General features: G+C 36.1%; 1 protein-coding gene across 1 annotated transcript in view; it reads right to left on the reverse strand.

Annotated features, from left to right (window-relative positions):
• The window catches only part of DHX15 (DEAH-box helicase 15), a 47,560-nt gene that overhangs the window by 15,932 nt on the left and 18,401 nt on the right, over positions 1–13,227 (reverse strand). Inside the window, exons 6-8 of the mRNA XM_063335281.1 lie at positions 6,027–6,194; positions 1,841–1,927; positions 95–244 (exon numbers count right to left, since the gene is read on the reverse strand). Of these exons, the coding sequence (XP_063191351.1) occupies positions 95–244; positions 1,841–1,927; positions 6,027–6,194 (405 nt within the window). The remainder of the gene's footprint in view (positions 1–94; positions 245–1,840; positions 1,928–6,026; positions 6,195–13,227) is intronic.

Consider the following 13,227-nt stretch of genomic DNA (forward strand, 5'->3'; position numbering starts at 1 on the left):
ATTCAAATTCCGATTACATCTGGTAGCATGGCACCCGACTACCTGTTATCTTTCAGATGTTCTTACATATGCAATCTAAAAAAAGTAATCTTACCTGCATTTCAGTTTTGTAAGCCTTCTCCGTATAAAGCCTGAAGCACTTGCCTGGTCTAGTACGACCAGCTCGGCCAGCTCGCTGTTGAGCGGAAGCTTTACTAATCGCAGTCACCAAGAGAGACTCCACTCTGATACGAGGATTGTATACCTATTTGAAAGTGGAATCAGAGCAGGAAAGAAGGAAGAGAATGAAAACCACTTGTGGATAAGACAACTATCTAAAAAACCATAAAGACTGCTTTAAACTTATTTTCAAACACAGCTTCTGACTACGAAATCACAAGTTGTATGTATCTAAAAGGAGAAAAAAAAAATTGGCTGCAAAAGCCTTTGGATCAGCGACAGAAAGCTTCAAAAATACAACTGCCTAGAGAACAGCATTTACTTTTTATTCATTTGTTAACAACAACTCCTGCCAGGCTCCCTGTCCTCCTTAAATGTGTGTATTTTTAGATAAGATTTTCATGGCAGAAGGAATGTGTCCAATTTGTTCTATGGAGTGCTAAACACACTCTTGATGCTCAAATAATTCCATGGGAAAAAAAAAGCTGTCTTGATACAATTATAAGGTTGAATAATAATGTTCTAGAGGTCAGAAAAATCTAACATTAAGCTTGAACGCAACTGTGAAAAATCAGACCGATGACAAAGCAAGACTATTTCAAGGGTACATGCAGACTGCCACAGTACAAAATATAAGCTGGAATTTACTGTAAAATTTCCATTGCAGTCATACATAAACAGCAGTCTTGCCAACTCAATAGGCCTCATGGAAAAGAATATACTGTAAAAAACCCAATGCAATAGTCAGATAGTACCTTCAGTTCAAGATGTTCTTTGGTCCTTGTTTTAACAACGTCCTGGTGTGAACAGGTATAAAACATGTACAAAAACTACTTCTTATTACAGAAGGTATTTTTCCAGTATAAGAACTACTTTTGAAAAAGCCTCAGTCTAAATGGTGACTGAAACTTGCGTATGAAGATGTAGTGACTGTATTTATATTCTGCTGTATCTCTCATTTCGCAAAAGTTTAAGAGGCTGACAATGTGTATGAGCCTTAAAGGAAAAGTCTAAGAAACCAAGTTATAAGGACAGTTATAGTTAGTGAAAAAACTAAATGAAGGTTAAGAGATTTGTGTTTCATTCTTTCTTCAGTTATTGGGTTGACTACTGTAGGCAAGCTATTTCAGTTCCTCTGAACACCTCAGGATCCAAAAAACACAACACAAGCTTGCGGACAATCCTCAGGGCTGCAACAGTACATGATCAGTACTGACAAGAAACAGCAACACCCTAGGTATCATTTCTCTTTTCTCATTTTAGTGCTGGAGTTTTCTATGTTAACATGACTTAGAAGAACAGGTGGCTTCTAGCAACATTTTTATTTACTTTCACGTGATTTCTTGAGTATTCTCAAGCATAGACACACAGTACAAAACCACACTTCCTAGAGTATCTAGCAAATTCATATTCCAGGCCTAACTCTTAAAGTCACATTTAATTTTTTTGAAAATAGAATTCTTCTGTGCTGCATTGTTTTGGACTGCTCTAGACATCTAAAGATTGCAGACTAAGTGTAAACCCACCGTAAGTTAAAAACAAAACAAAAATAAAACAACCAGGGTCAAGACTTCAACTGGGACAAGACCTAGCAGTGTTTACAACGGGAAGAGTTACCTAAGCAAACCAGATTCCAGTGTCTTTCCTACTACAAAGGAAGAGAAATCAAAATAGTATTTACCTTCTGTTTTGCAAAGCCAGGATCAATCACAAACACAACACCATCTATTGTTAATGATGTCTCAGCAATATTGGTGGACACAACCACCTGTTGGAAAACAAAATAGTAAATGTAACCTCTTTGACCTGATTCTATTTCTGCACCAAGAATTTTCAGCACTTTCCTTCACTTCACCAATAACTACCAAAACTGTGCTCCAACACTTTTACAGGATGATCTGAAATCAACCAGATCTAGATGAGCTTCTACTGAAATGAGAGCAATTTTTGTCCACTGTTTCTGTTCCCCTGCATCTCTATTAACATTGTAACAAGTGTTAGTTTTGAGAAAAAGAAACAGAAGAGCAAATATTTTACTTCAAAGTTTTTCTCACATCTCTGGTAAAAAAAAAAAAAAAAAACCACACAAAAAAAACCCCACAAATTACACTGGATCCCTTTAACATCATTGGTTAATTCCAGCTTTTAAACTTTTTTTTTTTGTTTTTAAAAGCCTAAAAAGGGCAAACTGATTAAATAATATTAAAATAAAAGGTTATGTAACTGTACCAGCACAGTATATTATTTTACTTTGTTTGGAATAAAGCATTTATCAATACATTCAGCTAAAATCCTGAACAACACAGATTTAATTTCAACTTTGTCGTTTAAATTACCAGATATTCAAACATCTTTACGTATTTTTAAGATTACATTCTTAAGTTTCCATAAACTTTCTGAAGGTTAAGTCTCATGCCAAAATTAAAGCAAAGGTGATACCCGAGTTCTGAAGCTTGATTTGCCATCATTTAAATTTTATGTCCAGAGATGCAGGGTAACAGTGTATAGGTACCATTAGCTCTCATCCCAGTAGTGACCACATCAAAATCACACACATATTAGCAGCAAGTTGAATCAGCTACCTCAGAAAAAACCCAAAACCCATTCAGCACTTCATAAGAACTACTTACCTTTCACCTCTTAATTAATTTCAGAGCATTCTGTCATTGTTTTCAGTTTAGCAATTAGAATTTCAGAGACCCCTAACAATTTGTTCAGAATTACAATGAAGCCAGTGGCTGGACTAGATTGATAATCCTGCTGATTTCTCTTCTTCCTGGCTGATCGCTTTGCCAGTCAGCTGCTTATTACTCTCAGCTTGTCTTTTCTTAAGCAGACTTAAGGTCTAAGCTTCCCCAAATACTACTATATATTGAAAGCAATAATTCAGTGGGGTGGGAAAAAAAAAAAAAAATTATTTGGAATTACAGTATTCCACCCTGAAATGATGTGCTACTTACAACTCCCCAACCCCAAAAAAATCCCATATACCTTCCATTCACAGCTAACCTGCACAGATTAGTTCAGAGATAAAAGCCACAAACATAAATGCAATTAAGTGCTGATACAAAAGCACAATACATTTTCATAAAAAAATTGCAAGTCATTAAATATGTAAATTAAACTAGCACTCCCATGTTAAAAGACTAGTTGATCTACATTCAGCTTGGTGTTACAGAGTGTACCTTATCTAAAAAGTCTCTGCTTTTTCCAGGTCTACTAATGTACAGAAACATCCATACCCATAATGTTCAAATACCAATTAAAGAGCAGGTTTTGGTCCTGATTTTAACCACCAATTTCTATTAGGACACTTCAATACCAATAACTCAGTACTGTTAGCATGCTTAAGTCCACAAAGGTCCAGCAATTTATTTGTACTTGAATTTACTTAACTTGTACTTGAATCGTACAGAACTTTCCAAAGTTAGAAGGAAATCACAGTTATTTATACAGTGGATTCTGCTGTATGTACTGATCTCATCTGTTAAAATCACATTGCTTAAAATCCACAACTAATGAATGTAAAACCACATGAAATTTAAGAAAAAAACTTGAGGAAGTTACCCCACATCTTTCAAGCCTAAATCAAAGTTACCTGGAAATCAAACAAATGAAAATTAGTGCTAAACTACATGAAACAATAAATTGTATGTAACTGCCATTTTGCAATTACTGAAATGGTTACGTTAAAAATGTTTTTAAGTATCAACCACTTGATACACCAAAGAATTTCAGAGATCAATTTAAGCAGGTTATTTTGAATATTAAAATATACATATTATCTATTTATAAAAGTCTATATTGCATATGTACTAACTAGTAATGCTTAAGACTCCTGAAAGAAAATAGAACGCATTTTGGAAAAAAGGGATAAGACAGGAAAGGGGAGTAAAAAGGCTCCTTCTTAAGTCATCTTCATCTTCCTCCACAATATAAATGAAATACTCTGATTAACTGTAACTAGTTATCATCTTATCATCTTTAATCTTAAGACTTCTTACAATAATAGCTGGTCTTGCCTAGCACATCTGAGAGGACAAAAAAGTGCTAAGCTATCAAGCTGTATCAGTACTAGCTGTTACCATCACTACTGGTGCAAGATGCCACAAGACTTCCAGTATATTACTTTTCTTTCACAAAGTTAAAGCTCAGAAGATACTTATTCAAATACTGTAAGGACCTCACTTAGTTTTTATGACCATTAAAGCCTTTAAAATGATTCAGACCTCCTGCTAGCTCTCTCTCCTCAGCAGTTCGAAAAACTAGGTTCAGCTCCCACAGGAGAGTCTGTGAAAGCAGACATTTTGTAAGATAGTGGAGGCACAGCAACACATGGTCCTACTTTACATATCACAATCACTAAGACTGAAACTAAAACAACATTTAAACAAATCTACAACACACACAGACACACTTTCAACTCATTGCTAGATTTGTTATGGAGATAAAAACCAAAACACAGAAGCCAGAACATTTCAGTCATAGCAGACAAAGAGGAAAAGTGATCTTTTGTTAAAAAAAAAAAAAAAAAAACAAAAAATACAACAAACAACAAAACACACCATAATGGCTTTATAGGTCTGAATCCATTGCTTACATATTTCATGCCTACTTTTGCCTACAGCTGATACCTTTCCAGCATGGCAATTTTTCTTGTAGTAAAGTCATTACTACATTTAGGGTGTCTTCCTCTTCGACACTGGTACACTTGGCTTTGTCAGTTCAACACAATGAAAGCTACATGCTGCACCTGTTATTCACTTATCAAGAAACCCAGAAACTGCCCATTTTTAAGTGCACAGTTTTAAACATGAATGAAAATTTAATGAAACACACAGCTATCACTTCTTCATCACTGAAAAACAATTTCATTCAAGTAATTTGCTAATACAATCTTGTTGCAGCATTAGTTTCATGATTTCAGATTGAATGCTTTCGCAATCAACTTCAATAGGAAAAAGAGGATCCTTTCACTAAATTTATTAAGTGATTTATTCTTCCAGAACACTAGAAAGTTGTCACTAGTATTCTACATGCACTGTACTGCACAAAAAACCAAATAATCAAGGAACAAACCCTGCCTAGAGCAGATAGTATGATTCAGCTTTGACCTTCAGAATCTTAACTTCGTGATCACTACAGTTTCATATAGCATTAGTTTAACTTCAGGAAGCTCTATTAAGACTCCTTCCAAATGTTCAATTTTAAAGAGATAACCACATAGTCTCCAGTGTAGTTTATGTGACCATTCAAGGAATGGAACTATTAATTTTATGAAGAACATTCATTCACTAGTGCCATTTCAAGTTTTTCTCAATCTATTTTGCCCAAATGAAAGAACCTCCATCCGTTGCTTACTACTAGAGAAAACACAAACCTAACACTTAAATGTACTTGTCTTAACTTGCACCTTCTCAAAAACCTTGAGAAACAGACAAAACCTGCCATCCCTTGAAGAGATACTCCATTTTATTTCCAAAAAAAGGATGCCTCAGAATAATAATTTAGGGAGAAAAATCCCATTCCTCCCCACAAATCACGTGGTTGTCAAATTCAGTATTTAATCTGACTGGTTGGAGTTCTCACAAGAAACTTAAATCAATGCCACTCCCATTCACTCAAACCAAATTGTTACTAGAACATTCTGGCCTTACAGATGAAAGCCAGAATTTTGAGTTTCACTGAGAAACAAACTCCAAGTTATCTTAAAAAATTTTAATGTGATAAAATCTTGGATTATTAAGGCTTCATCCAAAAAGCCTTCTACTTGTTGCTGTCCAAATACATCTAAATCAGCTGAAACTGCCCACACGACTGTGAGTAGCTAGATCCTGAACAGCATACTAAAACAGCATACTACTTACCTTTCTTCCTATTGCTCCATTTTGTTTTTTAGGTGGGGGAGGTTCAAAAATCCTTTGCTGTTGCTGCGGAGGAAGAGTGGAATACAATGGAATGATTTTGATGTCACCAACTTCAGGGCCTAAATCATCAATTTCACGCTTTATCCTCTTGCAGGCTTCATCAATCTCCTGCAAAACAGAAATACTGGTTAAAAGAGAACTCCATGAAAAAGGCAGCATATTTTATTTTAGAGTGCCTTATGATAATTATATTAAGTCTACACCCTGAAGAACAATTACAATAAAAATAATTAAAAAAAAAAAATCAATCAAGGTGCTTACTGAATTTGCAATCAAATTTCCACAATACTTTAAGATGCTTCAGCTTCTATACTCTAATGAACAGCCTAATTTGCATTCAACATCCTTTTTCTTTTAGTCATGTTTCCTAATTAATTCTCTGCAAATTGTCCTAAAATTGAAATCTCTCACCCTGGAATATTAAACCGCACTCACGACCTTTTCAATTTTCACAATCTAAAAGAAATTGATGTGCAAGATAGTTAAAATAAGCCAATTAAGCTTTAATGTCACATATCACTAATGCAATTATATGGAAGATTTGCTTCATTGTACCTAATGAGAACAAACACCTTTACAGTATAAACATGGATGCTCAAAACCAAACCTCTCAATCCAGAGTTTCAGATTTTACTTTAAAATTAACTGTCATCCCATTTAAGCTTAAGAAAAGTCAGTGAAATACTCTCAAGATGAAAGAGGTTTTTCATGCTGTAATTTTACCTTCTTATTTTCTAGCTTACTTTCTGACTAGCTACCATATAAAAAAAGTTCACCACAGCTCAATCATTTATAATTCCATTTAATTTTAAAAAAACACCTATATTTAAGGCAGCTAGGTGACCTACAGTTATGACAAGATTTAATGAAAATTAAAGCGCACAGAAATTTAGGTTAATGAATAATACAATTCATTAACTTCAACTTAAAAATCACAACAGGACCTCCACTGGTATAACTAAGAGGCACACTTACCAACTATTGATATTTCAGCTGAACCACTGATGGAAGAATGAAGTGATCATGACAAGAAGGAACAGTAGGCAAAAGCAAAAAATAGCTACAATATAGCCCAAGAAAAGAGGCCAGACCTCCCTTATCACAAATAATTCACCAGCCTGAAGCTGAAGTGATGGTGATGCTTAATACAAGCAAATACACAGAACAGGTTAACCTAAAGGCTCTATAAAATTACTGCTTTACTCTGCAATTAGAAAAACAAAAGCAGACTCCTTTTTAGGAACCATAAATTCAGATAGATCCTGGAACAAATCTAGGTCTTTCTCATTTCTTCTTAAAGAACTTAAGTTTTCAGCGGAACTGTATCGAGTACGTTTTGAAGTAGCACAGACAATACAATAATCATGTTCTGTATTGATCAGCACATATAATTAATGTAAGCATAACATTAAAGAGGAAGAGCCTTCATTTTGTCAAAGAGACCCTTAATAGTACGCCTAACGCTTTTTGGCATTATCTTGCCAATTTGAATGAAGTGCAGATATTTACAAAAACCTTTTAAACAAAGGTGCACTTTGCCAACAAATCCAACACACCCTTCATAAAATGTAAGAGGCATAGAAGAAACTGAGCTGGAATGCCCCCTACTGGTTTATAACAGAGAATTAATTTCTTTACACAGATGCCAATACCTAGTATTCTGTTGATAACTCCCTTTAAGCTCAGTAACAGCCTCCCAATGAAAAGGAAAAACCTAACTCAATAGACAGATCATACACAGGAGCTCAGTACTTTAACAATGGTGCTTATATAAAAAGACAACATGTTATAAGTAAATAGTTGACTAACTAGGCAGCAACAGAGACTCCCTCTCAACTTTGCACCAATTCGAAGTCTTGACAAGCTGACACTTGAGCCTGTTAAATACTTAACACAGAATCAGACTGTATCTTTAAAAAAAGAAACAAACCAACAAAAAAACCCAACACACCAACAAAACCCCACAAGCCAAATGCTAAAACAAAAATACAGCACAGACCTTAGTTCCTGATCTAAAGGCCACTACACTGTTTCATGAAATTTGAGCAGATTACACTGTGTAACTGGGAAAGCTCTGATACTGGACAGGATGCTTAATCTTCAACAGTAATGACTGGAGACTCCAGGACAGTTTGATACTTAAGAGATAGTAAAATACAAGCAAGCAGTGATAAATGAAAGCACCACACTTTTCAGGCCACATGTGTTCACAGCCACCTACCATCTTTCAAAAGAGATAAAAGTGTTGTTTCTCCCTAGAGTTTCCTCATGCAGTTTCAAAGTATCCCTAATCAGGGCTCATTAAAATACTTCAAAATAGAGATGACAAGTGCATATATAACCATTGGTCTCTGCAGATTTGCAGAGGTAACTACAGACCTCTCATCATAAACTGCCGAAAGAATGCAAGTCACCAAAAGCCACTGCCACTCATCTAAAGACAGTAAAAGAGAATTCTTTAGTACTGAATTGTTTTAATGTAAAAAAAATAAAAAAGGGTAAAGGAAAAAAAAGGGTGGTTTCATTTCATTTACAACACTGGCAGAAAACAGCATCTCTCCTTCAACTGTATCCACAGCCACCCTCCAATTCCAGCAGACAACTAAAACTGGCATGCCAAAGTACACAATCTAGAAGGCATACAGAATCATAGAATGGTTTAGGTTGGAAGGCACCTTAAAGACCATCTAAGTCCAGTCCCCCTGCCACAGGCAGGGACACCTCCCACTAGACCACATTCCTCCTACACGTAGTAAGCATAGTTTGAAAGTATTAAGGATTCATTTAGGTGTTAAAAGATTCATTCGTATCACATAAAAACATTTAAGTGTGGAGATATGACAGATACAGTTGAAAGCACAATCCTAACTTTAATACTCTGAAGATCCGGCAAGTCCAATTCAATAGTCCTGACTTACTCAAGTATGAAATGCTTTCAAAAAAAAAAAAAAACAACACTAAAAAAACACCAAAAAACCAAACAACAACAAAAAAACCAAAAAACACAAAAAAGCACACACATTTAAGTATTTGCACACCATCTACTCCAAATCAATTACAAAACCCTTTGAAGAGGGGTCATTCCATCAACCCAAACGTAAGAGGATGTTTTTCTTCCTGGAGGAAGAAAAGGAACTTGCTTTGCATTTATATTATGCCTGAAAAAATTCCTCAGAGCACTGACTACCTGAGATAACCGATACCAGGGTAATGGAAGCAGGAACAGACACAGGGTCAAAGGATACACAGCTACCAAAAGGTAAACAGCAAACAAACTACAAAAAGGAAATGCTACATTCTAGCTAAAATGTTCATATATCTCAAGTTGCAAGTGCCACATACACTCAACATACCTATACTTCACTACATCTAGTCATCAGAATTGTCCCAGGAAGTCTATTATGTAAAGTTTTTTAAAACTTGTTGCTTGATCCAATCAAAATGAACCACCGATACGTGTACAGTATCTATAGCTCAGCTGCAACACTATGGAAACCAGAATCAAGTAGCAGTTAAGAGCTCCATGGTAGCCCGCTTTGAATATTAATAGAGTCCTCAGCATTCTTCTACACCCTAAACAGCATAAGCGATTCTCCTTGGAAAAGCTCCAAAGACAGACAAGAATCAGCAAAGAGAAAAATATTTCTTTTTATGGCTATACTAGCAATCAAGGAGTTAATGGGGTGGTGAATATTTTTCAACCAGGAAAAACAAAGTCATGTAAACATCCAACTGAGAGTCAACAATTTGTATTTTGTATCCACAGTTAAATAAAGATAGTTTACAAAAGGAAAAAAATCCAGTAACCAGGAAAAGAATTTAAACAAGATTATTATTATTATTAAATCAAATTTAAGCCAATTTAAATGGCACTTCTTCCAAGAACTTAGTGTGATTAAGGCTGGTTCTATGCACAATCCTGAGCAGGCTGCTTGGTTTTCAAACAACTGGTATACAACAGGCAATATTTAGACTACCCGTCACATTAGGTGGATTTCAGGAGTTTAAGTATCAGAAAGCAATTCTGAGACGTCAAAAAAAGTTTTAGGGTTTCAACGGGAGCTTGCTGTGCCACGAATTTCAGCAAGACTTAAGTCTGCGTGGGAACCAACACTCAGCAGTGTCTTGTTAGGAAACAAAGCAACAGTTTCCCTCTGATTTATTAGAAATAGTAGTGCAGCCGCCTATATTTCCACATAACAGTAAGTAGGTTACTTATGCCTCCTGAATCTGACAGGATTTTTACTCCATCTTAACCCACTTTTCCAAAGAAAAAGCAGGCTGATGACTAGTGCCTAGAAAAAAAAAAAAAAAAAAACACAAACCCCTTGAATGCCATATTTTTTATTCCTCTCACTGAACCTGCGTTTCTGGGCAGCTAGAAATGAAAAGATCTAACAAACCAGAGGGGAACTCCAAGTTTGAAGCCTGTTGACAAAATGAGTCCTGGATTTTAAGAATGCCAGGATTGCCGCTTATATTAAATTTTAGCATTCTCTGGATGGGGACAGCAATGCCTGCTATTCATATCAAGTTCCAAAGAAATTAAAAGCATGGTGCTTTCTTTATTTTTCTCTTCTTGGGGCAGATCAATACATCTACAAGTGAAATAACTGGTTATGTTAAATCATCCAAGCTGACACAGAGCAGAACTTTTGCTCCAGGTCCAGTGAAATACTGTGAGAAAACTTCACGTAAGCATGTATAACTACACATACAAGTACTCAAAAGCCAAAATGGCAGTCCTGACACACACACACTCACCCATGAACACTGTTAAATACTACAGTAACAGCACACAAAGCATGCACACGCTTTGACAAAGGTTACACATCTAACCGTTTCAACAAAGCAAACTAAAGAGCTATAGTTTTTTTCAGGCCTAAAGGAAGTGTATTTAATGCTTCCGGTTGTGGTCAAAATTAAGTACTCCAAAGCACTTTTAACCATTAAGTGAAATAAACATATTCAGTGTCAGCTGGAAAGATTTCACAGCTAAAGTTGCTGGACTGTAACTCTTTGTACAATGAGTACTGAACGCTGCTCCCTAGTCAACAGCCTCTTACCTCTTTGCAACAGTTTAATCACAGAAAGCACTAGCTGCAGGTCAGTTTCTTTAATGCTCAAGATTGTCTTTTCACAGTCTGCCCCTTTGTCTTTTATCTCTCTCTCATACTGCCCAGTACTGTTTCCATCCCTCACCCCAGAACATGCAGAAAAACTACTTCAGCTAGAATAAGAGACATAGGGTAGAGCTGAATTCACACTCCTTTTATTTGTAAAACTAAATAACTTTTTCTTCTGTCACCATTAACAGTGACAAATTTTCCTTTTTACCCCTCAGTACAGGAAGTAAATATAAAAACTTCCACATTCAAAGGACAGCATGGTAACGCGGCAACAGGAAGGTCTCCAGAAGAAGCCCATTTCTTCAGCATGATAGAAATGATCTGGGAAGACACGATGAAAAGCTGTCGGCATTCAAAACTGAGGGACAGAACTGATAGATTTCCTATGCCTTAACTTCAAGAGTACCACTTACAGGACTAGTGCTTAAATGACACCTAATTCTCCCCCCCATTCTCTTTGATTTGCATAAGTAAATACTAACAAGACTAAAAGCATGCACAGGAGTTCACATGACTAAATAATATTTAGTAATGCTCTTCTTTTTCTAATAGATCTCACTTTTGAAAGCCTTATCACAGAAAATCTTCTAGGTGTGACTTTTAAAGATGGTCTGGGCCAGTTTAATTTAGAAACACATTGTTTCCTTAGGCTCTGTCAGAACACACAGATAAGAAAAAGAGGCTCAGAAATAAATGAACCGCAAACCAATACCTCCCCAGCTGCCTCCAACACTGCATCTCCACTGCTGAAGTTTATCATCTCGCTGCTCCAATACTTAATATTCCCTAGCTCTGCAGCAAAAACTAAAGATCTGAACATATCATTAGCAGTTCATCTAAAAGGAGCTGTACAAAATTAACCCCAAAAGAGACCAATTTTGCTTCTTATCATGCACAGTAGATTTTTTTTCTTTATCTGCTGTTGAAAATAAAGTCTTTATTACACTATTCAAACTGAATGCTCGGTAGAAATTCACTTTCATTTCTTTTCCTGATGATATTTCTGCAGTAAGAAGTGAGGTGCTCATACTGAAAGGTTACTATTAGCAAGAAGAGAAACGGAAAGGAATTACAGGCACGGTTACATATATTATTTAGTTAGTGCACCACATCTTTAAGAAGCAAGTTTGTGCTGAACAAACACTGTCAAGAGTCTTACGTAAAGAAGTTCCATTGAACGGTAGTCAAAAAAAACCAAACATTAAACTGAATTCCCTTCCTTTTTGTTTGTGTGCAGGACTCATCCATGCTGCCATGGATGAGGCTTGAAATCAACACTGATACTCGACAGGAGTTACCAAATGACTGACCGCAAGTTACCCTGAGCCACCAAAGCACTTCAAGTGCTGGCATTCATTCTGGCTCACAGGCCCAACTGGTGTATGTAAACATCCATTTAACTTGCTGGTCAGGCTCCACTCAGTCTTAAGATCTAAACTGTATCTCATTATCTTCAGAAAAACTGTTTCTACAGAAAGATGTTGACTAGTGATGTCATTTTAAGCACATTTAATGGAACAATTTGAGCACTTGGCATGCAAAACAGAATTCAACGATTTTGTAAACACGGTCCTTGGCAACATTATTTCAGAAATCCTTTCTTCAGTTGATCCTGTATGTGGAGCACTTACAAAGAATCTCATGAGGTGAGCAAAACTTCAGGATGCTCCAGTTAGTGCATACTTTAAACTTTATTAAATAGGAGATGGCAGTCTTACCTACAGCAGATCAGCTGTTGCACTATGTACAGTTAGATTTAGCTTCACCTTGGATAAATGAGTGAAGTAGACATAACTGTTAAACCCTGAAGGAAACTAATGCCCAAAAAAGTATATGACAATTTTCGTTGTGTAAAATGAGTACACGGGGAAAAGACAAAATGCATAAATAAAAAGGACTTCCCTAACCAGAAATATTTGCCAGACATCTTAATCTTCCCCCTTCTCTGTTGAATTCCCATCAGAAAGAGGGGCACTGTCAGCCACATCTAGCTTTGATATCGTGAGCCTTCT

Source organism: Chroicocephalus ridibundus, chromosome 5, assembly GCF_963924245.1.
Source record: "Chroicocephalus ridibundus chromosome 5, bChrRid1.1, whole genome shotgun sequence".
NCBI lineage: Eukaryota > Metazoa > Chordata > Aves > Charadriiformes > Laridae > Chroicocephalus > Chroicocephalus ridibundus.